Source organism: Malus sylvestris, chromosome 9 (assembly GCF_916048215.2).
Source record: "Malus sylvestris chromosome 9, drMalSylv7.2, whole genome shotgun sequence".
In the NCBI taxonomy this organism is placed as follows: Eukaryota; Viridiplantae; Streptophyta; class Magnoliopsida; order Rosales; family Rosaceae; genus Malus; species Malus sylvestris.
In genome coordinates this window covers 9,042,080-9,068,329 of record NC_062268.1, presented here as the reverse complement: position 1 = coordinate 9,068,329, position 26,250 = coordinate 9,042,080, and the positions used below count along the sequence as shown (strand labels likewise).

Genomic DNA, 26,250 nt, shown 5'->3' with positions numbered 1-26,250 from the left:
ACGATCATTTTTAATTACCCTCAACATCACATTTACTTGATCCACCAAACAATGCCCCGTCAGTTCCATTCTCAAGGCTGACAAAATCACAATCAACCCTCAATTGCTTTGTAAACACGAGATTCCTGCGATAAATAACACAAGAATATGAGTACAAAGTAATAATTTGTGTTAATAAATTTAAAGTTACAATCTCTTTACAAAACTTGAATCCACAGATTCAATCTTCGGAGTGAAAAATGGGGGTGTTTTTGATCCGAGGATCACGATAACTTGATCTTGAATGAACGGATGCCGCAAGGGTTTGGCTAGTGGCGATGGAAGAATGGACATGTGTAGGGGTGCTTCACAAGTGTGGCGAAGAATGCAAGAGCTTTCTGAGTCTTCTGAGTGTTTGGTAATTTGGGAGTTTGAGCATCTGTGTGTTTGGATGTATTTCTGACCCTTTTATTTGTCTTGAAGTCGCGTATTTATAGGTTCTCCAAGTCTTTGCCTACGACTAGATTTGACATTGATTGTGGACTTGATTAATTGACGAAAGAACACAAGACTTGATTTTGGGTTTGGTTGACATTTTAAATCAATTAATTTGTTTTGATTTAAATTAAAATTAATTAAATAATTAATAAAGATAATTCCTTAATTACTTTCCTTAATGACTCGTCTGGTTTTGATGAGTCACATGTAATGTGTACAATATGTGAGACCCAACGGTGCATGCCACGTAAGCCCATGCATGTCAAAATTTAAGGTGTTGGTGAGCATTTATTTTACTGAAATTTCAACGTCTACAAGCCTACTCACGGAATGCGATCCTCTTTCGACCCTAAAACCACCCTGCATTGCCACATTTGAACCCCACAATTCCGTCCCTCAAATCCTCAACCACAACTAGGGATGGGCAAAATACCTATGGGTTTGGGTAACCGCGGTTACCAGCCCATTTAAAGTTCACTGTTACAGTTATGGGTAACCGTTTAGACGAATAAACGGTTATGGGTATAACCGTTTATCTGTGAAATTTAAATGGGTGGTTATGGGTATTATCTACGGTTATAACGGGTATCCACCGATTATGGGTGTTACCTGCGATTATACGGGTATCTATTTACCCATTTAATTTAATATATGTAAAAAAAAAAAATTATCGCAAGCGTTTGAAATTATTAAATAAAAAAAAAGGACTTTATAGCGTAAATGCTTTTTTTCCAAATTTACTCTTGACAAAACCTACAATTACTCAGGGATTTTGAAAACACAGACACAGACACACATACACAAAACAACAACAAAAAAAATATTTTTTTTTTAAAAAAAGGTAACTGACAGTGGTGGGTGTGGAAAATGGGGCAACCGCAACACCAAAAGCCCCATATGCGACAGAAAAAGGCAAAGACAGTGAACTGGCTTGGTTAGGTTCTGTCAGGTGTAAATTTGGAAAAAAAAACATTTACTATTAGTTGGGCTTTTAATTCAGTCCGTGAGTTTTTTTTATAGGGCTTTTAATACATCAAAACATTTACTATTAGGTTATACAGTTATATGAGTATTACCCGCTGTTATAACGAGTTGATGATACTTTGTCATTGAATGTGTTCGAAAGTGTTTAGTTTCGGAATATTTTGTAGCTTTGGATCATCTAGTATTCAAGATAATGACTACTTTTTGTTTTTAGAAGCTTTACTTTGTAATCATATGGATTATAATTAAAGACTTGCTTGGATGTAGAAGAAAAATATTGTTCGTAAACTATTATTTCAATTTATTGAAATTGTATGAGGATTTAAATGATTAAAATAGGAAAATGCATGCTAAAATGTACCTATAACGGTGTTTAATTGTCAGAAAACGAAAATTATGGCAATTTTTTTCTTTTGTAATTTTCAAGTTGTTAAAAAAAAACATGTAGACGTGTGAAAAAGGGGTAAATGAGTAAAAAAAGGATAAATGGGTAAATGATTATGGTTAAATAGGTAAATGATTATGCTTAAATGGGTACACGGTTATGGGTATGGATAACCGTTTATAAGTATAACTGCTTATGCAATTATCCAACGGGTAAACGGTTATGGGTAAATAACCACGGTTACCCGCCTGCCATAAGCGTTATCCATTCCTAACCACAGCTACAATTCAATCCTTGACAAATTAACATCAACGAGGCAGATGCACTGGCACGCACTTGCTTCTCATTCTTCAGATGAATAGGATCTTGGTACAACCGTTAGCGACAACATTAGTCATGGAGAGAAACTCCTTGTGATAGAAAACCGATACTTGCCTGAGTACGTCATAGTAGATGCTCGTCTTTGTAATTGTTTCTAGCAAGTAAAGTGATGTACCAATTCGCGATCAGTGAAGAGTAGACTATAAAGGGAACAATTGAGATGGCAATGCCGTAGCCAAGAATTTCGGACGTGGGTGGGCAAAGTTAATTAAACTTTTAATCTTTTTGTTTTTTTTTTGTCAATAATCTTTTTGTTACATAAATAAAGTTAAATAATAGTAAATCTGAAAGTAATAATTTCAAGTAGTTTAAATTACACTTTATCACCTCATGTTTGAGGTTCATTGCAACCTCATACAACATCTTCAAAAAATTTCATTTTCATACCCAATGTACTATTTTATTTCAATATAATACATCCATTACATTTTCCATCCATTGGTCCGTTAAAAGCTGATGTGGATGCCACATTTGTGCCACGTGACAATTTTTTATTATTATATACATTTAAAATATTATAATAATTTACCCTATTTAAATAATAATAATAATAATAAATAAATAAATAAACCTAGAAATCCTTCCCCGACACCTTCCCCTTCCTCGCAACCCAAACCCCCAATCCCACCCCATCCCCACCTCCCCTGCAAACCCATGTGCCCCCCCCCCCCCCCCCCCCGGGACCTCTCTTTCACTCCCCAACCCAGTAGCATGGGGCTTCGTTCCCACACTCTCTCTCTTTCCTCCCGTAATCGTAATTGGGCATTTTCATTACCCAAATGGGAATGCCCAGTAAACGATGAGCAGAGTCGGAGAGGAAGAAGACGAAGATGGTTGCAGCGGGAATAGGGTTTTTTGAGGGTTTTGGTGGTGGAGGGTTTGAAGAGAGGAAGGAGAAGGAGGTGGTCAAGGGGAATGGGTTTTTGGGTTTTCAGTTTATTTTTTTTAGTAGGGTAAATTATTATAATATTTTTAATGTATTAAAAATTATTTTTTGCCACGTGACATAAATTTGGCAGCCACGTGAGCTCTTAACGGATCAATGGATGAAAAATGTAACGGATCTATTATATTAAAATAAAATAGTACTTGAGGTATGAAAGTGAAATGTTTTGAAGTTATTGTATGAGGTTGCAATAGACCTCAAACAGTCAAACGGGAGGTGGTAAAATGTAATTTACTCTTTGAAGTAAGAAATATATACTATGTTTTCTAGGCTTGTAGTCTTCAAAACTTTTAAGTGAATAAAATAAGGAACCATTTGTAGTATGAAAGTTTTAAATTGTTACTAAATTATAATATTAGTTAAAATGATGAGTATTTAACATTTAGTGGCTCTTATTTTCCTTAAAAACATCTTTAAGATTCAAAATTTACATTTACTAAGTGGAAAATGACTGTTAAAAATCATTAAATAGCCCAAAAGATTACTATTTTTAAACTTAAAAATCCAAAACTCTCCCTATGCTATATCCTATAGGGAGCCTTGTACTTGGCTCCGTCACTTCGAGATAGAGTTGAGCTGGAATTTCGTGCTATGATGTGAAGAATTCTTTAAAATTATTATTGCGAGGATTCCCACAAGTCATGCCGTAAAGTTTAAACAAATTATAGGCGTTGTCGCGGTGGTGGAGGTGGCGTTGATCAGGGTGCTGGTGACTGCAGCAACTAGGTTTGCTTGGAAGAAACAATTTGAGTACGTACTGACTTGGAGAGGAAGCATGGAGAACAACATGTTAAAGAAGTGGTAATTGACAATGAACTAACCTGGGGCCATACATAGTGGTGGTAATTCATGTTCTAAAACTAGAAGCAGCTTAATTAATTACTAATTATAGGATATGATTCTTCAACTACATTGCAATTAAACATCTTAATTAAGGCATCTTAATTCGGGGCTACTTCCCTGTTTCTTGGAAGAAATTTTTAGTGTGAAGAAATTTCAAGCTCTTAATTAAGCTTTTCTATTGAAGAAATTTTGAGATTTTTTTTACCACGTCTTCAACGGCAGCTAGTTTTTTCATGCACGGTTTTTTAGGGTAAGGCATCTTCCAGCTAGTAATTGGTTGAATACCTTGAGGGCGTTAAGCTTTCCAATTTCAGTATAAAGTTGCGATGAAACTTGTTGATGCACAAAATCGGCGAGGACTTTGGTACAACAGAAAGTGTCAAGTTTGTGACCTTCACTAGATTGCTCCGGTCACTAGTGTGGGTAAGTATGTAAATGGATAGAGACAGGAAAGCAAAACACAAGATGTACGTGGTTCACTCAGATTGGCTACGTCCACAGAGTAGAGGAGTTCTCATTAATTATGAAGGGTTTACACAAGTACATAGGTTCAAGCTCTCATTTAATGAGTACTAGTGAATGATTTAGTACAAATGACATCAGGAAATATTGTGGGAGAATGATCTCCTTTTATAGAAGAGAGTTTCTAGCTTTGTTCTGAATTGACACTTGTTGTGTTGTGATTGACTTTTGATGTTGACATGTGTTGCACTGTGATTGGCCTCCTGGTTGGAGGAAAACTCTTCTGGGTCCTTGACGGTATCATGTTGATCGGTGCTCAGTAGTTTCGGGATTGGTCAAGTATGGTACAATCAGTGCTCCCCTAAGTTCCCGAGTGAGGGAAGCTCCTCGGTTGAGGACTTGCGAAATCTGAGCCGCTGAGTAATCACGAAACTTTTAAGTACCGAAGTGTGGTATCGTTTTCACTTGCCTTATATGTCTCATAGTAGATGTGGCATTTTCTCTGGAAGTACTTTTCCTCCATCTAGGGGTGATATCTTTAACCGATGGAGATGCACAAGGTAATTTATCAATTTCACTTGAAGCTTACTTGTACTTTCGGGCTTGGTCAAGCGCAATACAAACCCTATAGTAGGAGTCCCCCAAGTCTCTGAGCGAGGGGATCTGCCGAAAGAGGTGACAGACAAAGTAAGCAATCAGAGTTCCAAGCAGTCAGTCTCAGATTGAAAGTTTGATCTCGTGTTCCGGCTGATTGTTCTCATTCTCTTTGTTCTGTAGACATCAACAAGGACAAAGAAAAGGAAATGGAGAATAGATGATATGATGTACTTTTGCTTTTGAAGAAGTAACTTTCCACAAGCTTATTCTTGAACTAGGTTGGAGGGTTTTCTGGTTTCCTCCAGAGGACAAGGTCGACTCAAGAATTTAAGGGTCAATATAAGTCCATCAAATCAAGAGTGCGTTCAAACTTGATGATATGAGATACTTTTGCTGTTGACAAAGCAATAGATAAATCGGTACGTGTTCTGTTGCGCTTGTCTCCACATGCTTCCTTGTATCATTCTCACTTGCCCTATCTGTTCCTTAGGTAGATGTGGTATCTTCTCTGAAAGCACAAGATGTTGAAGATGAGTACTCAAGAGCAATGCTAGGTAAGTAATCAGGCAAGGGGTTCCAGGCAGTCAGTTCCTGACTGGAAGCTTGATTCAAAGTGCTGACTGATTGCTCTTTTTTTCATTGTCTTGCAGGTAAGAACAAGGGCGAAGGAAAAGACAGGGAAAAAGCATGATATGAGATACTCTTACTTTTAACGCTGATGATATGAGACACACTTGCTCTGATATGGCTTGTTTGCAGAGGTATTATCGGGGGGAAAATAAGCTAAGTATTTCAAGAGACGCTGCTGAGAGTGCTCTCTCGGATGTGAAGAAAAGTTGAGCATATTTTTTATTTACAGGTTTGCGTGGCTGTGGAGGATGAAGGTCGACATATATAGGAATTGTCCTAACAGTGAGTAGTAACGATGTTCCTTTACCCTTCTCGATCATAGCAATGTAGTGGGAGCTGCAAGATTCACATGTTTTAACTTTGTCAGAGCACTTTGAAAAAGTGGTATGTGGTATCTGGAAAGCTGATGTTGCGTGTGAAGATTGCAGACAAGCTTTATCCAAGGAAATCTGGGTCTCGAAGTTCGGAGAGCGATGCCTCTTCGATTTTCAAACAAGCAATCCTGTCGAGGATATAACTCTCGAGATTCGAAGAACGGTGCCTCTTCAATTTTTGAGAAAGCAATCCTGTTGGGAGTTTGGCTTTCGAGATTCGGAGAGCGGTGCCTTTTCAATTTTTGAGAAAGTAATCCTGTTGGGAGTCTGGCTCTCGAGATTCGGATAACAGTGCCTCTTCGATTTGTGAGAAAGCAATCCTGGTGGGAGTCTGGTTCTTGAGATTTGGAGAGCGGTGCCTCTTCGATTTTTGAGCAAGTAATCCTGTTAGGAGTATGGCTCTCGAGATTCGGAGAGTGATGCCTCTTCGATTTTTGAGTAAGCAATCCTGTTGGGAGTTTGGCTCTCGAGATTCGGATAGTGGTGCCTCTTCGATTTTTGAGAAAGCAATCCTGGTGGGAGTCTAGCTCTCGAGATTTGGAGAACGGTGCCTTTTCAATTTTTGAGCAAGTAATCCTGTTGGAGGTCTGGCTCTTAGTGTTCAATGTGCAGGTTCTATGTCTAATATGACCCAACGCCTATTTGCTCGAACCCGCCAAGTTGAGTCATTGGCGACTGAAGCGATAAGTCTCAAACAGGAGATCAGAGGGCTCTAGCATGCGAATAAACAGTTGCACAGGCTCGCACATGACTATGCTACACACATGAAAAGGAAGCTTGACCAGCTGCATGAATCTGATGGTCAGATTTTACTTGATCATCAGAGGTTTGTGGGTTTGTTCCAAAGGCATTTATTGCCTTCGTCTTCTAGGGCTATACCGCGTAATGAAGCTCCAAATGATCAACCTCCAGTGCCTCCTCTTTCTGGGGTTCTGCCCAGTACTGAGGCTCTGAATGATCACCCTCCGGTGCCTTCTCTTTTTGAGGCTTTGCCAACTGCTGAGACTTCTCTTGAGCAACCTTTGTGAAGGCTCCTTCTTGTTTGTTTATTTTGATTCATGTATATGCACATATTTGTAACTTCTCAGAGATATCAATAAATAAGTTTTGTTTCATTTCAACGTATTATGTTAAATACACCAAAGTCTTATTCACTAAGTTCTTTGAATTTTTTCTTTTGTTGAAGCTTGTATGTTGAAATTTTGTGAGTGAAGCATGTAGGTTGAGGTAGTGCTCCCTTAATTTCCCAAGTGAGGAAAACTTCTCGGTTGGAGACTTGAAAAATCCAAGTCATTGAATGGTCGTGAGACTTCCGAATATCAAGGTGCAGTAGCATATGGTAGGAGTCCCCCAAGTCTCCGGTCGAGGGAGTTGACGAAAGAGGTGTCTTGCTAGTAGCCAAGTTTCCAAAGTAACAAAATTTGACCATTTTCCTTTCTAAGTGGTAGCCCAAAACTCCTCCTTCATGTATATTTGTTATGAAAGTTGTTAGACCCAAAGAAGAGGAGGCCTATGCAATTTTTTTTTTTAATTTTAAATTTTTTTTTTGAATTTTTGAATTTTTGAATTTTCGAATATATATTATAAACTTTATATGTGAAGCTTTGTAGGTGAAGTTTTGGTGTTGAAGCTTTGTAGGTGAAGCTTTGAGGTTGAAGCTTTGTTGGGTATCATGAATTGATTTTGCTTCACACTATCTTAATTAAGAGTGTGTGAAGCTTTTGTAGGTGAAGCTTTTGTGTTGAAGCTTTTGTAGGTGAAGCTTTTGGGTTGAAGCTTTGTAGGTGAAACCTTTGTAAGCTTTGGTGTTGAAGCTTTTGTAGGTGAAGCTTTGGAGTTGAAGCTTTTATAGGTGAAACTTTGGAGTTGAAGCTTTTGTAGGTGAAGCTTTGGAGTTGAAGAAGCTTTTATAGGTAAAACTTTGGAGTTGAGACTTTTGTAGGTGAAGCTTTGAAGTTGAAGCTCAAAGCTTGGAGTTGAAGCTTTTGTAGGTGAAGCTTTGGAGTTGAAGCTTTGAAGTTGAAGATTTGTAGGTGAAACTTTGGTGTTGAAGCTTATGTTGGCACCATAAATTGATTTTGCTTCACACTGTCTTGATCAAGAGTGTGTGAAGCTTTTGAGAATTGTAGTTGCCCTCTATTGATGAAGGTTTTGTCGGCACCATAAATTCGTTTTGCTTCACACTGTCTTGATCAAGAGTGTGTGAAACTTTTGAGAATTGTGGTTGAACTCCTTTGATGAAGCTTTTGTTGGCACCATAAATTGGTTTTGCTTCACACTGTCTTGATTAAGAGTGTGTGAAGCTTTTGAGAATTGTGGTTACCCTCCATTGATGAAGCTCTTGTTGGCACCATAAATTGGTTTTGCTTCATACTGTCTTGATCAAGAGTGTGTGAAGCTTTTGAGAATTGTGGTTGCCCTCCATTGATGAAGCTCTTGTTGACACCATAAATTGGTTTTGCTTCACACTGTCTTGATCAAGAGTGTGAAGTTTTTGAGAATTTTGGTTGAACTCCGTTGATGAAGCTCTTGTTGGCATCATAAATTGGTTTTGCTTCACACTGTCTTGATCAAAAGTGTGTGAAGCTTTTGAGAATTGTGGTTGAACTCATTTGATGAAGCTCTTGTTGGCACCATAAATTGGTTTTGCTTCACACTGTCTTGATCAAGAGTGTGTGAAGCTTTTGAGAATTATGGTTGCCCTCCATTGATGAAGCTCTTGTTGGCACCAGAAATTGGTTTTGCTTCACACTATCTTGATCAAGAGTGTGTGAAGCTTTTGAGAGTTTATAGTTGTCCTTCATTGATGAAGCTTTGTTGAATTTCCCAATTTCCCTTTTTCGATTTTTTATTTTATTTTATTTTATTTTTGGGAAAACTGGAAATTTGAAAATGTAAGAGAGACAATATATATAAGCCACACCTTGTAGTAGTCGAAGGTTTGGGTGAACAATATAAATTGAATTTGCTTCTAGAAGTCTTGATGAAGAGTGTGTGAAGCTTTCTATGAGTTGTAGTGTTTGCATTGTTACAGAGGAGAAATGTCTGAAGCAGATGCAAGAGGGCTGAATAGTTTGATCTTTGTATACCATGCACTGAAGTTGTTGTTGGCTTGCAATAAGACTTTGTTGGTAACTATAACTCTTGTTGGGTATAAATGCTCCCCTAGTTGAGTTGTAAAGCTTGAGGGTTTTTGATTATTTGTGAATGCTAGGAGTTCAAATGTACAAGTTATACCACTCGTCTTCTTGATGGTGGAATGAATGGTGAGTTGCTTTCATCACATGGTTGGTGGTATGAAGATGAGTTCCTTCATCACATTTCAACACCTGGTTGGTGGCACGAAGATCAGTTCCTTCTTCACCTAGTTGGTGATAAGAGTGGCAAGTTGCCAAATAATATTAAAGTACAGGTTGTGCATTTCATCACTTGGTTGGTGGTATGAAGGTAAGTTCCTTCATCACCTAGTTGGTGAGAATAAGGGCAAGGTGCCGAGGCAAATTGTAGCAAGTGCTGAATGACACAAAGTATTTTGAACCCTTTTGAAGCACAATTGCTTATATATGAATATGTTGGAATGTATGATTGAACGAATATACTGTGAAGCTGTTCGTTTATTTGTATAGTCTTGTTGACATATACTTAGACTTTGTTTCATGTTGGAAGCATTCATGTTGAAGCTTTGAACCCGAGTGTTTCATTGCTTAGAATGTAAGAGGATTAGGACCGAGTTGTCTAAATCACCTCTTTATTGAATTCATGTCAAATGGTCTTCGTTACATAGGATGCCGAACGGTTGAAGCTTAACACTTGTACAATGTGAGTTTACTTGTAATAGTACTTCAAGTGATCAGCGTTCCATGAATGGCCAAAGGTCTTGCCATCGGTGCTTTTAAGCTTGTAGGAGCCAGAGCGACTGATGCCAACAACTTCAAACGGTTCATCCCAGTTTGGATTAAGTGTTACTTCACTCGGGACTCTGTTGCAGAGTAATCTTTTCTTCAATACCCAGTCCTAGTCCCCCACTTTGAAAGAACGAGGTTTGACCCTTGAGTCATATTAGTTGGAGATGCATTGCTTGTAAGCGACATTCCTCAAGTGAGCCTGGTTTCTGTGTTCCTCAACTAAATCTAAGTTGAGGGTAAGTTGTTTGTCATTTTCGTTTTACACGTAGTTCTGGACTCGGAACGTTGCTTGCTCAAGCTCAACTGGGACAACTGCTTTTGTACCAAAAGTAAGTGAGAATGGAGTTTCTCCTGTTGAAGTCCGATATGAAGTGCGGTATGACCAAAGAACTTGGGGTACAAATTTTAGCCAACAACCTTTAGCCTTGTCCAAGCTGGTTTTTAAAGTGCACTTGATTATTTTGTTGATGGCTTCAATTTTTCCATTAGACTGGGGATGAGTTGGGGAGGCGAAACATAAGTTGATGTTGAACTTAGAGCAGAACATCCTGAACTTATTGTTGTTGAACTGTCGCCCGTTATCAGTGGCTATCGCATTGGGAATGCTGAATCTGCAAAGGATGTTTTTCCATACAAAGTCTTCTATTTTTGTCTCAATAATGGTTGCCAAGGGTTCTACTTCGGCCCACTTTGTGAAGTAGTCAACTGCAAAGATTGCATAGCGGACCTTGCCCTTCCCTGTAGGCATTGGGCCAATTAAATCAAGTCCCTATTAGGTGAAGGGCCAATGGCTAATCATAAGAGTGAGGGGCTCAAGAGGGGAGTGAGGAATAGTTGCGTAGCGTTGACATTTATCACATGAGCGAGATATTATGATGGCATCTTGGTGGAGTGTTGGCCAGTAATATCCTTGGCGAACAACCTTATGTGCTAGGGATCGAGATCCAGCATGATCTTCGCAGATTCCTTCATGTATTTCTCGAAGGACAATTTTCGCCTCCGTGGGCGTAAGGCATCTTAGGTATGGTAGGTTAAAACCCCGTTTGTAGAGTTGGTCATTAATGATCAAGTAATGGGTAGCTTTGTATTGAATCTACTTAGCTTGGACTTTATCATTTTGGAGGGTGCCATGCACAAGGAATTTATAAATCGGGCTAATCCAACTATCCCCCTATTGTAAGTTGCACACTTCTGTGGCCATGATGCTTGGTGCTGCCAACAATTCGACCTGAATTTTTTCTCCCAATTTTATCTTCCACTGTTAAGGCGTGGCGAGCCAAAGCGTCTGCATGACTGTTTGCCGCTCGAGGAATTTGGGTGATCTGGTAGTGGAAGTGCTTGAGCAACAATTGTGTTTGTGCCAGATATGCTGCCATGAAGCTATCCTTAGCGTCAAGGTTGTTGGTGACCTGGTTAATCACCAATTGGAAGTCATTGAAGATATCAATTTGTTTAACCCCAAGGTGTTTAGCCAAACGTAAGCCTGCTAGGAGGGCTTCATATTCGGCCTTATTGTTCAACGTCTTGATTTTGAAACGAAGAGCATACTCCATTGCCACTTTGTCAGGGGTCGTAAGGACTAGTCCTGCTTCACAACCCTGTTGGTTGGACGAGCCATCAACATATAGACTCCATGCTGGGGCTGTTGGTTCTATTCTCTGAGCTTCAGAGGGTAATGAAACCACTTCTTTAGGCGTAGAAATAATGTCAATAGGATATGTGAAGTCGGTGATGAAGTCTGCCACTGCTTGGCCCTTCTTAGCTAGCTTTGGTTGGTATGAGATGTCAAACTCACCCAATGTTATCGCCCATTTGATAATTCACCCCGAAGTGTCAGGACTTTAGAGTATCTGTCGAAGATGATGATGGAGTGTGCTTGGAAGTAAAGGCGAAGTTTTTGAGCAGACATGACCAATGCTAGAGCCAATTTCTCAATGTTGGAGTATCGTATATTCGCATCTTGTAAGGCCTTGCTAGTGTAGTATACAGGCCGTTCGACATTACCATCATTTTGAATAAGAACGGAACTTACTGTTGAAGCCGATACCGATAGATAGATAATGAGAATGGCACCAACCTCAGGTTTGGAGAACAGATGAACTTTACTCATGTAGTCCTTGAGGTTCTTGAATGCATCGACACATTCATCAGTCCATGTAATGTACTTTTTACTTCCCTTAAGTACTTTGAAGAAAGGAGCATATCTGTTTGTGGCCTTAGAGATGAACCTAATTAAGGCTGCCACCTTGCCAGTAAGGCTCTGGATGTCTTTTGAAGTTACCAGTTCCTTCATGTTGAAGATTACTTTGATCTTCTCGGGATTAACCTCAATGCCTCGTTGGCTTATTATGAAGCCTAAGAATTTGCCAGAGCCTATGCCGAAGGCACATTTGTTGAGGTTCAACCTCATTCGATACCTCTTCAGAATGGTGAAAGTTTCAGATAGGTTGGTGATGTGTTGGTCAGCATGTTTGCTCTTGACTAACATATCATCAACGTAAACTTTTATGCTCTTCCCAATCTGTTCGGCAAACATTGAATAAACTAGTCTTTGATAAGTCGCTACTGCATTCTTTAGGCCGAAGGGCATGACTTTATAGCAATATAATCCCCTGTCAGTAGTGAAGGCTGTGTGTTCTTGGTCCGGAGGTTTCATGAGGATTTGGTTGTATCCTGAGTAAGCATCCATAAAGCTCAGAAGTTCACAACCTGCCGTAGAGTCTATAAGTCTGTCAATGAGAGGAAAAAGAAAGCTATCCTTTGGGAGCAGGAGACTTTCTTTGGTCGGATTTTTCTTAACAAGGACCACATTTGCTACCCATGTTGGGTAATTGACTTCGCGAATGAAGCCTATGCCTTTGAGTTTTTCAACTTCTGTCTTCATCGCTTCATATCGTTCAACGTCATAAAATCTTCGCTTCTGTCTCACTGGCTTGGTCTTGGGGTCAATACTCAAATGATGACATATGATATCGGGAGAGATGATTGGCATGTCTTCGTATGACCAGGTAAAGACCTCAATGTTCTCTTGTAAAAAAGAGATCAATGCCAACCGAATGGGTGGTGACAAGGTGGTGCCAATCTTTACCATGTAATCTGGATAATCTTTTGAGATAGAAACCTTCTCCAACTCTTCAGCGGGTTGTGCTTGTTGGGTGAAAGAGTCATCTCAAAGATCGTCGGGTTGATTGTTGCCACCATGAAGATCCAAGTTGGCTTCGTCCGGGCTAGTCTTTATGACTTGGTCATGTATAGAAAGGGTTTCCTTGGGCACATGCAAGTGTTGTTGCTTGATTGAAGTATTGTAACATGACTGTGCACTAAGTTGATCTCCTATGATGTAACCATTGCCATAGGGGGTTGGAAATTTTATCAACAACATATGTGTGGATACCATGGCCTTGAGATCATTGATGTCTGTACGTACAAAGATGACTTTGTATGCCATTGGGCAATCAACCACCAGGTAGTTAGTGGTAATGGTAGCTGTGTAAGGGCATGTACCAATGGTGAAAGGTAAGTGTATGCTCCCTAAAGGTTGCACGATATCACCGGAGAAGCTTATTAGATGAGAAATTGAGCGATCGAGCAAGTGTTCAACTACATTAAGTGCCCTGAAAGCTTCAGCAAACATGATATTGACTGAAGCCCTTGTGTCCACTAGGATTCATCGTACTTCAAAGTTGGCTATGTGAGCTTCCAGGATCAGTGGATTGTTGTAAGGGTAGATGATACCTCTTTCTTCCTCAAGGTAGAAACATATTGGATCCCAATTAGGCTTTTAGTACTTGCCTCCCCTGATGTCTTCCACATGAAACACTTGGTGACCAGGCCTTAAAGCTTGTTCGCTGTTTTTCATGGCCCTGTAGAAAGATTCAGATATTGGTGTGTCGCCGCTTATGGAATGTATCACATTCACTTGGCGTTGGTTACGGTTATCCCTTGAAGGGTGAAGGAAGAATTCAACAATTTTTCTTTCACGTGCCAAAACTTCAATATGATCACGAAGGGTGATACACTTCTCGTCGTCATGGCCATTATGCTCGTGGTAGCAGCAAAATATGCCTGTGTTCTACGTGAGCTTGTAACCTGACTACCTCGGCATTGGCTTCAGTATCAGGTGTGCTATGCTGGGGTAAATGGCCACGCATGTGGCGTTCAAAGGTGTGTATGTCTCATACCTCGGGGTAAGGCTTGTCTTGACACGTGCTTGGCCCACTATATTGACTACCTGGGGGCGGGCATTATCGTGACGATACCTTTAGTTATCGCGATAGTGTCCCTTACTCATTTTACTAAAATGAGATTGGTGAGGATGGAAATCTTTCTTTTTGCCCTAAGATTGATATGTCTGTTGACTTGGTGAAGTATTAAGTAAGGTAGGGGGAGGCACCGCTGCCGTTTGGAAGGTTGAGGTCTTCTCATTTGGGTGGGTCTAGCTTCCACTCCCAACTTGCTGATAGGGGATGGTTGTTGGAGGTTTCTCTTGGTATGTCCTTGCCTCGGCGGAGGCATGGTTATAAGCCTGCACCATCACCTCAGAGTAAGTCTTCCAAGTGTTGACATTGATTATATACTTAAAGAAACAGTCACGTAGGCCTGTCGTGAAGGTTTTGAGAGCAGTCTTATTGTCTGCCTTGGCACAACAGGAATTCTCATGGCTGAAGCGGCCAGCATACATACGTAATGACTCGTCTGGCTTCTGGCGAATAGTGTACAAGTCATCCGCAGAATGCAAGTGATTGGTCTGGAAAATATGTTGATAAACAAACAGTTTCCTCAATTCCTTAAATGAGTCTACCGTTTCAGGTGGAAGACAACAATACCAATTTAGAGCTCTGCCAGAGAGGGTAAAGGGGAAGAGAAGACATTGCTCTTTGTCGGTGTGCATCTGGTATGCCATGGTGGACTCAAAGAGGTTAAGGTGTTCAATCGGGTTCTCATTTCCAATATAGAGTTGCAAGCCAAGCTTTTGTTTTGTCTTTGCTTGAAGGGGGTGTCGAGGATCCTCCTTGTAAGAGGGCCAGGCCTAGGTTGGTTCCAATCAAGTATCTCAGCTTGTCGTTCGGCCTTCAACTTGTTTACTTCTTTAAGGAGCTGTAGGACAAGAGGGTCCTGAGTGGAGTCATGTACCACTGGAGTTTTCTTTCGTAAATCTCCATCTCCTCTTGGAAGTAGGAAGGTTTGATCAAGAGCATGTGATTTTTCCCTGGACTAGCCATACTAACTTCCAAGGTATGTCTGTCGGAACATCTCTGAGTCCCCTATACCTTCGTGTTTCTCTAGGACTTGTTTCTTCTTCCCCAAATTGGTAGTCGGCCTGGGACATGGGAGGGGACTGAGTCTTTCAGAGACCCTTGGGTCATTGATCTTCGAGCTTACATGGATGAGATTGTCTCGACGTTACTTTAGGAAGTCTCAACAGTTACGAAAGACGGCTTTCGATCATTCCACTCATTTTGTAAGGAGGTGCATTCCTCCACTCCTCTTGCTTCAGGTCGAAGCAGCTGGGTTGAGAGAAGTCTCATGTTGGTCGCCATTTCAATGAGTAGTTCGCTCCTCAACAGGAATACCCATGTCGATGGCAAATGACCCTTCATGTTGGGGGGCACCCAGTTGATGGTTGGCTTCCACAGAGGTGATAAGCTTGTGTGTTTTAGTATATCTAGCCTTGTGGAGCATCTCGAAGACCTTCTCATACTGCTCTTGGAGGATCTCATTCTTCATCGCTATCCCGTTGTTATGAGCCTCTAGCTCATCGACTTTAGCCTGAAGAGCAAACTTCTTTTGTTCATTCTTTTGTTGCTTCGCACCAAGTGTGAGGGGGGTGTCGTTCTGCGTGTTGTGGCTTCCTTCACTCCCCATGTTGGAGAGGGATGCCTGGTCAAAAGAGAGTGTACGAATGGTGGAAATCTTTCCTTTTGCCCTGAGATTGATATGTCTGTTGACTTGGTGAAGTATTAAGTAAGGCAGGGGGAGGCACCGCTGCCGTTTGGAAGGTTGAGGTCTTCTCATTTGGGTGAGTCTGGCTTCCACTCCCAACTTTCTGATAGGGGATGGTTGTTGAAGGTTTCTCTTGGTATGTCCTTGCCTAGGCGGAGACATGGATATAAGCCTGCACCATCACCTCATACTAAGTCTTCCAAGTGTTGGCATTGATTATGTACTTAAAGAAACAGTCACGTAGGCCTGTCGTGAAGGTTTTGAGGGCAGTCTTGTCATCTACCTCGGCACAACGGGAATTCTCATGGCTGAAACGGCCAGCATACATACGTAATGACTCATCTGGCGTCTGGCGAATAATGTACAAGTTATCCGCAAAGTGTAAGCGATCGGTCTGGAAAATGTGTTGAGAAACAAACAGTTTCCTCAATTCCTCAAATGAGTCTACCGTTTCAGGTGGAAGACGGCAATACCAATTTAGAGCTCTACCAGAGAGGGTGGAGGGGAAGAGAAGACATTGTTCTTCGTCGGTATGCATCCGGTATGCCATGGTGGACTCAAAGAGGTTAAGGTGTTCAATCGGGTCCTTCTTTCCAGTATAGAGTTACAAGCCAAGCTTTTGTTTTGTCTTTGCTTGAAGGGGTTGTCGAGGATCCTCATTGTAAGAGGGCCAAGCCTAGGTTGGTTCCAATAAGGTATCTCAGCTTGTCGTTCGACCTTCAACTTGTTTACTTCTTTAAGGAGTTGTAAGACAAGAGGGTCCTGAGTGGAGTCATGTACCACTGGAGCTTTCTTTCGTAAATCTCCATCTCCTCTTGGAAGTAGGAAGGTTTGATCAAGAGCATGTGATTTTTCCCTGGACTAGCCATACTGACTTCCAAGGTATGTTTGTCAGAACATCTCTGAGTCCCCTATACCTTCGTGTTTTTCTAGGATTTGTTGCCCCTTCCCCAAATTGGTAGTCGGCCTGAGACATGGGAGGGGACCGAGTCTTTCAGAGACCATTAGGTCATTGATCTTCGAGCTTACATAGATGAGATTATCTCGACGTTGCTTTAGGATGTCTCGACGTTGCTTTAGGAAGTCTCGACAGTTGTGAAAGACGGCTTTCGATCATTCCACTCCTTCTGTAAGGAGGTGCCTTCCTCCACTCCTCCTGCTTCGGGTTGAAGCAGCTGGGTTGAGAGAAGTCTCATGTTGGTCGCCATTTCAATGAGTAGCTCGCTCCTCAACAGGAATACCCATGTCGAAGGAAAATGACCCTCCATGTTGGGGGGCACCCAGTTGATGGTTGACTTCCACAGAGGTGATAAGCTCGTGTGTTTTAGCCTGAATAGCAAACTTCTTTTGTTCATTTTTTCGTTGCTTCGCACCAGGTGCGAGGGGGGTGTCGTTCTGCGTGTTGTGGCTTCCTTCGCTCCCCATGTTGGAGAGGGATGCCTGGTCAAAAGAGAGTGTACGAATGGTGGAAACCAGCTTGACAAAGCTGAAGAAAGTAGAAATAAATGTGTTTCCCACAGACGGCGCCAAATGTTGATGAACAAAATCTGCGAGGACTTTGGTACAACAGAAAGTGTCAAGTTTATGACCTTCGCTAGATTGCTCCGGTCACTAGTGTGGGTAAGTATGTAAATGGATAGAGACAGAAAAGAAAAACACAAGATGTACGTGGTTCACCCAGATTGGCTACGTCCACGGAGTAGATGAGTTCTCATTAATTGTGAAGGGTTTACACAAGTACATAGGTTCAAGCTCTCATTTAGTGAGTACTAGTGAATTATTTAGTATAAATGACATTAGGAAATATTATGGGAGAATGATCTCCTTTTATAGAAGAGAGTTTCTAGTTTTGTTTTGACATTGACACGTGTTGGGTTGTCATTGGCTTCTGATGTTGACACATGTCGCGCTATGATTGGCTTCTGATGTCGACACGTGTCGCGCTGTAATTGGCCTCCTGGTTGGAGGGAAACTCTTTTGGATCATTGACGGTATAACGTTGATCGGTGCTCAGTAGTTTCGGGATTGATCAAGTATGGTACAAACAAAACCAAAATAAAGTTTTCATCAAACCTCCAAACGAAAGAAACTAATTCTGAATTGAAAACTCAAGATGGATTTGAAACTGAAAAATATCTTGCCAATGTTTATGTCCTTCTTGTTAGTATCCACATCTAATGCCCAATCTGGTGTCTATGATGTAACAAGTACAAATTATGGTGGAAAAGCAAACTCTGATATAAGATCTAAAATATCCAAAATATCCCGATATTTTTATCGAAATTTCCGTGTTTTTGGACTATCGATATTTTTTTGGACTACCGATATTTCCGATATCATTGATATTTTAGACCTTGCTAAGTCACTCATGTATCTTACCATGCAATGTATAAAGTGTAAAATATTGTACTAATTCATTATATATAAATGATTATGATGTGTTTAAACTTCTTTCATTAATTACTACATATTTTTTACACTCACAATGTTTGCCAACTTGCTATATAATCAACTTAAATCAGTTATATCTATCATGCAATGCATTTCCTTCCAATTTTTTGTGATAAACTAATAGATAATTGACTAAATAAACATCCTGCGAAGTTTCAATAAAAATTTCCAAGTTTTTCTTACAATTTCTGTGGTTTTTATTTAATTTTTATCGATATCGATAATATCCTGATAGTTCCATCAAAATTTCCGTGTTTTTGGACTACCGATATTTCCGATATCATCGATATTTTATACCTTGGATATAACCGAGGTAAGCATTATATATACTTATATAATTCATCTTGAAATGCTAAACCAATATTTTTGGCTAGAAGAAAAATTACTTCCGTACACACTTAGTCTTTGCACATTCTTGTTTTTGTTTCTTGCTTTTTCTTTCGATTTGTTTAGTTAGAAGTAAGCAATAAGTATGCATGGGAAAAAAATGAATAAGCGGAAAATCATTTCCGTTCTAGAATTGGTTCGTAATTAACTAGAATCATTTCAATTTTTAATTTTTAATTTTTATTTAATGTTTGTAATTAGGCTTTGAGCAAAGCTTGGACAGATGCATGTGCATCGACGTCGGCAAGTAAAATTGTTGTTCCAAGTGGGACATACAAGTTTGTAGGGGCAACTTTCAAAGGACCATGCAAAGCTGCTATTGAGTTTCAGCTAAAAGGCACAGTGCAGGCTCAAGAACATATCAAGGATCTCCTAAAACAAGATACTTGGGTAGCTTTTGAGCGCATTGATGGGCTCACCTTATCTGGTGGTGGAACTTAAGATAATTTAAATCTTGTTCTTTTATATTTTAAATCAATTGCTAGATTGTGAAACTAATTGGCTGATCATACTCTTCTAAGAATATATATATATGGTGCCTGACAGCCCGAGCCATACGTGTGAAAAGGGTATATATTAGGTAGCGACTCTAAGTCATGGATCATGTGGATAATCTGCGATTTTGATTCATTCTGACTATAAAAAAATTCTCCTGACAACATAACTTTTGCAAGAGACATTACTTGTCTTAATATGTTTTAACTGTTTTCACACTTTGGCAGAATTTGAGGTTCAATTCTGTTACCAATTCTATAATTCGAGATATAACAACAAAAGACAGCAAAAAATTCCCATGTCAATCTTATGGGTTGCAAAAATCTGGTATTCCAAGATTTTACTGTCTCAGCGCCTCAAGAGAGCGTCAATACAAATGGAATTCATATGGGACGTTCATCTGGGATCAACATCACAGATACAACCATTGGAACTGGGGATGATTGCATCTCTATACGTCACGGAACCAACCAACTCCATGTAACCAACGTTAAATGCGGACCAGGCCACGGCATAAGCATCGGAAGCCTCGGAAGGACTGAGGATGAAGAACCTGTGTCCGGAATCTTTATCAAGAACTGCACGATTACAAATACAGATAATGGTGTGAGGATCAAAACCTGGCCTGCTTCCCCTGCAAAGGGTACTGTTGTCTCAGATGTTCACTTTGAGGATATTACCATGGACAATGTTAAAAACCCTGTCGTCATAGACCAAGAGTATTGCCCACATAAGCTGTGTACACCTGAGGTATACCATTTTACACCAAATTAACATCATTGTTTCTTTATTACTTAGTCAAATGCTTAATCTAGCTAGAAGAATAGAATACAATTGATAACCGTTTGATCTATTGACACCAATCTCCACTATTTTGAATGGATACTTGAGTTCACCAGCCTATTTGAGATTGTTTATGAAAGGTTTAAAAAAAAAATTATGTCGACCAAAAACACTTCTATCAATGTTTGATATAAAAACTTAAAAGCATTTTATGAAGAAGTACATTTCTTTAGGAAGAACTCCTGTGTGGTTTTCCAAAAAATTACACTTGAATTTTTAATTACTTTTTTGGCATATTTATAATTAAAACATTTTTGTAATTAAAATTACACTTTAAAATTACACTTTAATGGTACTATTATTGTGTGCAGGTTTCATCCAAAGTTAAGATCAGTGATGTCAGCTTTAAGAACATAAAGGGCTCATCTTCAGGCCCAGTTGGTATCAAGCTTTTATGTAGTGGAAGAATGTGAAACTGAGTGACATTGATCTCACATACACTGGAGAGAAAGGCTCTATTACCTCTAAATGTAAACATGTCAAACCCACCATTAACAACGTGGCAAAGCCTCTTGCTTGTGCTACATCTTCTTAAAATCAAGCCAATTATTCGTTGTGAATAAGTTTTTTTGTTTGTTTTTGTCGTGCGTTGTAAATAAGTTACCCATAAGACTTTTCTCAAATAGCATGAGATGAGCGTGGGTTGACGGTTGAGTTTTTTTGTTCAAACCTCTCTTTGTAATAACATGACAAAATAAATTTTGTGTTTGTTACTCCAGGTCTCCCTAGCTAGTAGTGAATTTTCATATGTGATTTGAATTTAAAATACTTCATTTACAGGTTAACTGTCAAACTTTTTCATTTTTTTTAACAAAAATAAAAATTATAAGGACATCCAAGTTGTTGGAATATGACACTTTGTTTAGTCTGTTTAGACCTTCTAACGATAGTTATTTCCTTGTAACTGATGGACTTAAGCAGTCACATTTAGTTACTAGAACCCTAGACTTTTACAAGAGTTTTTTATGCAAGCAAACATTGGGGGAAGTGAAAATAGAACTTATGACCTCGGGTGTATGGGGTAGATGTTTTTAATCAATTGAGCCACATCACAAGTCAAAAGAGTAATACATATATAAAGTAGCACGGGCATAGTTTGAAGCAGTACATAAAAATGAACGATCATTTTTAATTACCCTCCACATCACATTTACTTGATCCACCACACAAGATCCACCACATAAGGCTCCATCAGTTCCATTGTTCGACATCTCAACCCTGACAAAATCACAATCAACCCTCAATAGCCTTGTAAACTCAAGATTTATAGACAAATAATACATGAACACTTTTACAAAGTAATAATTTGTATTAATAAATTTAGGGTTATAATCTTTTTACAAAACTTGAATCCACTTTTTCAATCCCTGGTTTGAAAAATGTGGATGTTGTTGATTTAATGGTGGCGATGACTTAATCTTGAATGAACGGATGCCACAAGGGTTTGTCTTAGAGCCACGTATTTATAGGCTTTCCATGTCTTGCCTACTGTTGAATTTGGTCTTGATTGTGGACTTGATTTATTGACGAAAGAAACACAAGACTTAATTTTGGGCTTTTTCATGATTTGGCATTTTAAATCAATTAATTTGTTTTGATTTAAATTAAAATTAATCAAAGAATTAATAAAGATAATTCATTAATTACTTTCCGTCAAGTGTCCACACATGTCACTTGATGACTTGTCCGGTTTTGATGAGTCACATGTCACGTGTATGATTTATGTGACCCTCGGTGCATGCCCCATAAGCTCAGGCATGTCGAAATTTAATGTATTGGTAAATATTTATTTCGTTGAAATTTTGATGCATGCAAGCCTAGCCACGGAATGCGATCCTCTTTCCACCCTAAAACGACCCTGCACTGCCACATTGAACCCCACGATTCCATCCCTCAAATCCTCAACCACAGCAGCCGCCACTCAATCCTTGACAAATTAACACCAACGAGGCAGAAGCACTGGCACGCAAGCTTCTAATTCTTCAGACGAATGGGATCTTGGTACAACCGTTAGCGACAACGTTAGTCATGGAGAGAAACTCCTTTAGAAAGAAAACGAGACTTGCATGAGTACGTCATAGTAGATGCTCTTGTCTTTGTCTTTCTAGCAAGTAAAGTGATGTACCAATTTGCGGTCAGTGAAGAGGTAGACTATAAAGGGAGACACCGAGATGTGCCATCTAGCAAGTAAAATGATGTACCAATTTGTCTTTGTATTGTTTCCATGCTATGATATGGTTTAAAACTATTATTGTGAGGATTCCCACAAGTCACGCCGTAAAGTTTAAACAAGTTGTAGGTGTGTCGCGGTGGTGGAGTTGGCGTTGATCAGGGTGCTGGTGGCTGCAGCAACTAGGGTTTGCTTAGAAGAAACAATTCGAGTACTGACTTGGAGAGAAAGCATGGTGAACTATATGTTGAAGTGGTAATTGACACTGAACTAACCTAGGGCCATACATAGTAGTGGTAATTGATGTTCTATAAGCAGCTTAATTAATTACAAATGATAGGATATAATTCTTGAACTACACTGCAATTAAACATCTTAATTCGGGGCTACTTCCTTGTTTCTTGGAAGAAATATTCTGAGTGAGGAAATTTCAAGCTCTTAATTAAGCCTTTCTTTTGAAGAAATTTTGAGATTTTTTTACTATTCAACGGCTGCTAGTTTTTTTCGTGCACGGTTTTTAGGGGTAAGGCACCTTCCATAAAACTAGCTAGTAATTGGCTAAATAATTGGAGGACGTTAAGCTTTCCAGTCTAAGTATAAAATTGCGATGAAACCAAAATAAAGTTTTCATCAAACTTCCAAACGAAAGAAACTAATTCTGAATTGAAAACTCAAGATGGATTTGAAGCTGAAAAATATCTTGTCAATGTTTGTGTTCTTGTTGTTAGTATCCTCATCTAATGCCCAATCTGGTGTCTATGATGTAACAGGTGCAAATTATGGTGGAAAAGCAAACTCTGATATAACCCAGGTAGGCATTATATATGCTTATGCAATTCTTCTTGAAATGCTAAACTAATATTTCTAACTAGAAGAGAAATTACTTCCGTACGCACTTTTTAGATTTTGAACATTCTTATTTTTCTTTTGATTTGTTTAATTTAAAGTAAGAAATAAATATACATGAGAAAAAGTATGAATAAGCGGAAAATCATTTCCATTCTAGAATTGTTTGGTAATTAAAGCGAATCATTTCAATTTTTAATTTTTATACAATGTTTTTAATTAGGCTTTGAGCAAAGCTTGGACAGATGCATGTGCATCGACATCGGCAAGTAAAATTGTTGTTCCAAGTGGGACATACAAGTTTGTAGGGGCAACTTTCAAAGGACCATGCAAAGCTCCTATTGAGTTTCAGCTCCAAGGCACACTGCAGGCTCCGGAACATATCAAGGAACTCCCAAAAGAAGATACTTGGGTAGCTTTTGAGCGCATTGATGGGCTCACCTTATCTGGTGGTGGAACTTTCGATGGCCAAGGAGCAACTGCTTGGAAGCAAAATGATTGCCACAAAAACAAAGATTGCAAATTTAAAGCTGTTGTAAGATAATTTAAATCTTGTTCTTTTATAATTTAAATCAATTGCTAGATTGTGAAACTAAACGGCTGATCATACTCTTCTAATATATATATATATATATGGTGCCTGACAGCCGGAGCCATACGTGTGAAAAGTGAATATATTAGGTAGTGAATCTAAATCTTGGATCATGTGGATAATTTATTATTTTGATTCAGTGTGACAATATAAAAAATTTCTTGACAACATAACTTTGACAAGAGACATTACTCGTCTTAATATGTTTTAACTGTTTTTACACTATTCGCAGAATTTGAGGTTCAATTTTATCACCAATTCCATAGTTCGAGGAATAACAACAAAAGACAGCAAAAATTTCCACGTAAATCTTTTGGGTTGCAACAAGTTGGCATTCCAAGATTTTACAGTATCAGCGCCTAAAGAAAGTGTCAATACAGATGGAATTCATATGGGACGTTCAACTGAGATCAACATCACAGATACAACCATTGGAACTGGGGATGATTGCATCTCTATAGGTCATGGCACCAAGCAACTCCATGTAACCAACGTTACATGCGGACCAGGCCACGGCATAAGCATCGGAAGCCTTGGAAGGACTGAGGATGAAGAACCTGTGTCCGGAATCTTTATCAAGAACTGCACAATTACAAATACCGATAATGGTGTAAGGATCAAAACCTGGCCTGCTTCCCCTGCAAAGGGTACTGCTGTCTCAGACGTTCACTTTGAGGATATTATCATGGACAATGTTAAAAACCCTGTCGTCATAGACCAAGAGTATTGCCCACATAAGCTGTGTACACCTGAGGTATACTATTTTACACCAAAATTAATATCATAGTTTCTTTATTGCTTAGTCAAATACTTAATCTTGAAGAACCCAAACAGAAAAACAAAAATTTCTTGACACCAACCTCCACTATTTTGAATGGATAGTTGAGTCCATCGGCCTATTTGAGATTGTTTATGAAAGGTTTAAAAAAAAATCTCAACAAAAGCACTTCTAGCGATGTTTGATCTAAAAACTTAAAAGTGATTTTTGGAGAGAGGTATATATTTTTAGGGAGAACTCCTGTGTAGTTTTCCCAAAAAATAAATACACATGGAAGTTTTAATAACTTTTTTGACATATTTATATTTAAAACATTTTTATCAAAAATATTTATGAGTATAAATGCTTTCTAATAATACTACTATTGTATGCAGGTTTCATCCAAAGTTAAGATCAGCAATGTTAGCTTCAAGAACATAAAGGGCTCGTCATCAGGCCCAGTTGGTGTCAAGCTTTTATGCAGTGGAAAGCTGCCATGTGAGAATGTAGAACTCAGTAACATTGATCTCACATACACCGGAGATAAAGGCTCTATTACCTCTGAATGTAAACATGTCAAGCCCACCATTAACAACGTGGCGAAGCCTCTTGCTTGTGCTACATCTTCTTGAAACACTACAAGAAAACAGGGCATATGTGATAATAGATATTCGTCACAGAAAATAAAAATGCGTCACATTTGATAATATGTGACGCTTTTACAGCGTCACTGCGAGCATCACCTATGACGAGCCACGGACAGTATAAGTGATGAATTTTAAAAGCGCCACATATTTTTAGTATATGTGACTGCTTTTGTCACTTAACACTAGTTTAAATTTACGAAAATAGGAGATTGTGACGGATAAGGTGTCACAAAAGAATAAATTATGTGACCTATATAATTCATCACGTATGAAATAGATAAGTGACGTTGAAAGCGTCACATTTTTCTTCCATTTGTGGCATAGCCTGGGTCACTTGTGTCAAAATAAAATATTTATTTTGGAAATATATGTGACAAACAAGTACATATTCCCTGTTTATAATCTAATATGACAATTCCTTGTTTATAAAAAAGAATAAATTATGTGACCTGTATAATTCGTCACGTATGAAATAGATAAGTGACGTAGAAAGCGTCACATTTTTCTTCCATTTGTGGAATAGCCTAGGTCACTTATGTCAAAATAAAATATCTATTTTGGAAATATATGTGACAAACCAATACATATTCCTGTTTATAATATGATATTACAATTCCTTGTTTATAAAAAAGAATAAATTATGTGACCTATATAATTTGTCACTTATGAAATAGATAAGTGACGCTGAAAGTGTCACATTTTTCTTCCATTTGTGGCAAAGCCTGGGTCACTTATGTCAAAATAAAATACCTTTTTTGGAAATATATGTGATAGACCAATACATACTCCTTGTTTATAATATGAAATTACAATTCCCTGTTTATAAAATAGAATTACAATTCATGTCAAATATAAGGTAATGCTTCGATTAATTTCATTTTCATTAATAGACTACTCAGGCACATATATCAAGTACATTTCATATACTCATATAAAAATCCCAAAAAAATCTAAATCTTAGTGTCTCATCTCAGCTCAATGGCAATTCATTATGAAGGGCACCAACTCCTCTATACATGTTGGGATGCTAGCAAAAGAGAAATCTAAGACAATGAGGAGCTAACCAAAAAGTTCTACCATGTGCATGACTAAAACTAGATAACAGTAAGTTCATCAAGAAGGGCACCAACTCCTC

The 26,250-nt window shown here is 38.9% G+C and overlaps 2 protein-coding genes across 2 annotated transcripts; both read left to right on the top strand.

The window, feature by feature from the left end:
• The first annotated feature begins 19,569 nt into the window (after positions 1–19,569).
• Positions 19,570–20,516, top strand: LOC126633761 (exopolygalacturonase-like). The gene is made up of 2 exons (XM_050304326.1): positions 19,570–20,010; positions 20,415–20,516. The coding sequence occupies exons 1-2, from the start codon at positions 19,570–19,572 to the stop codon at positions 20,514–20,516; spliced, it is 543 nt and encodes a 180-aa protein (XP_050160283.1).
• A 2,379-nt stretch (positions 20,517–22,895) lies between these two features.
• On the top strand, positions 22,896–25,480 carry LOC126634181 (exopolygalacturonase-like). The gene is made up of 4 exons (XM_050304676.1): positions 22,896–23,084; positions 23,343–23,654; positions 23,944–24,465; positions 24,864–25,480. Exons 1-4 carry the CDS (start codon positions 22,950–22,952, stop codon positions 25,098–25,100), a joined length of 1,206 nt encoding a protein of 401 aa, XP_050160633.1. The 5' UTR covers positions 22,896–22,949; the 3' UTR covers positions 25,101–25,480.
• Positions 25,481–26,250: the final 770 nt, after the last annotated feature.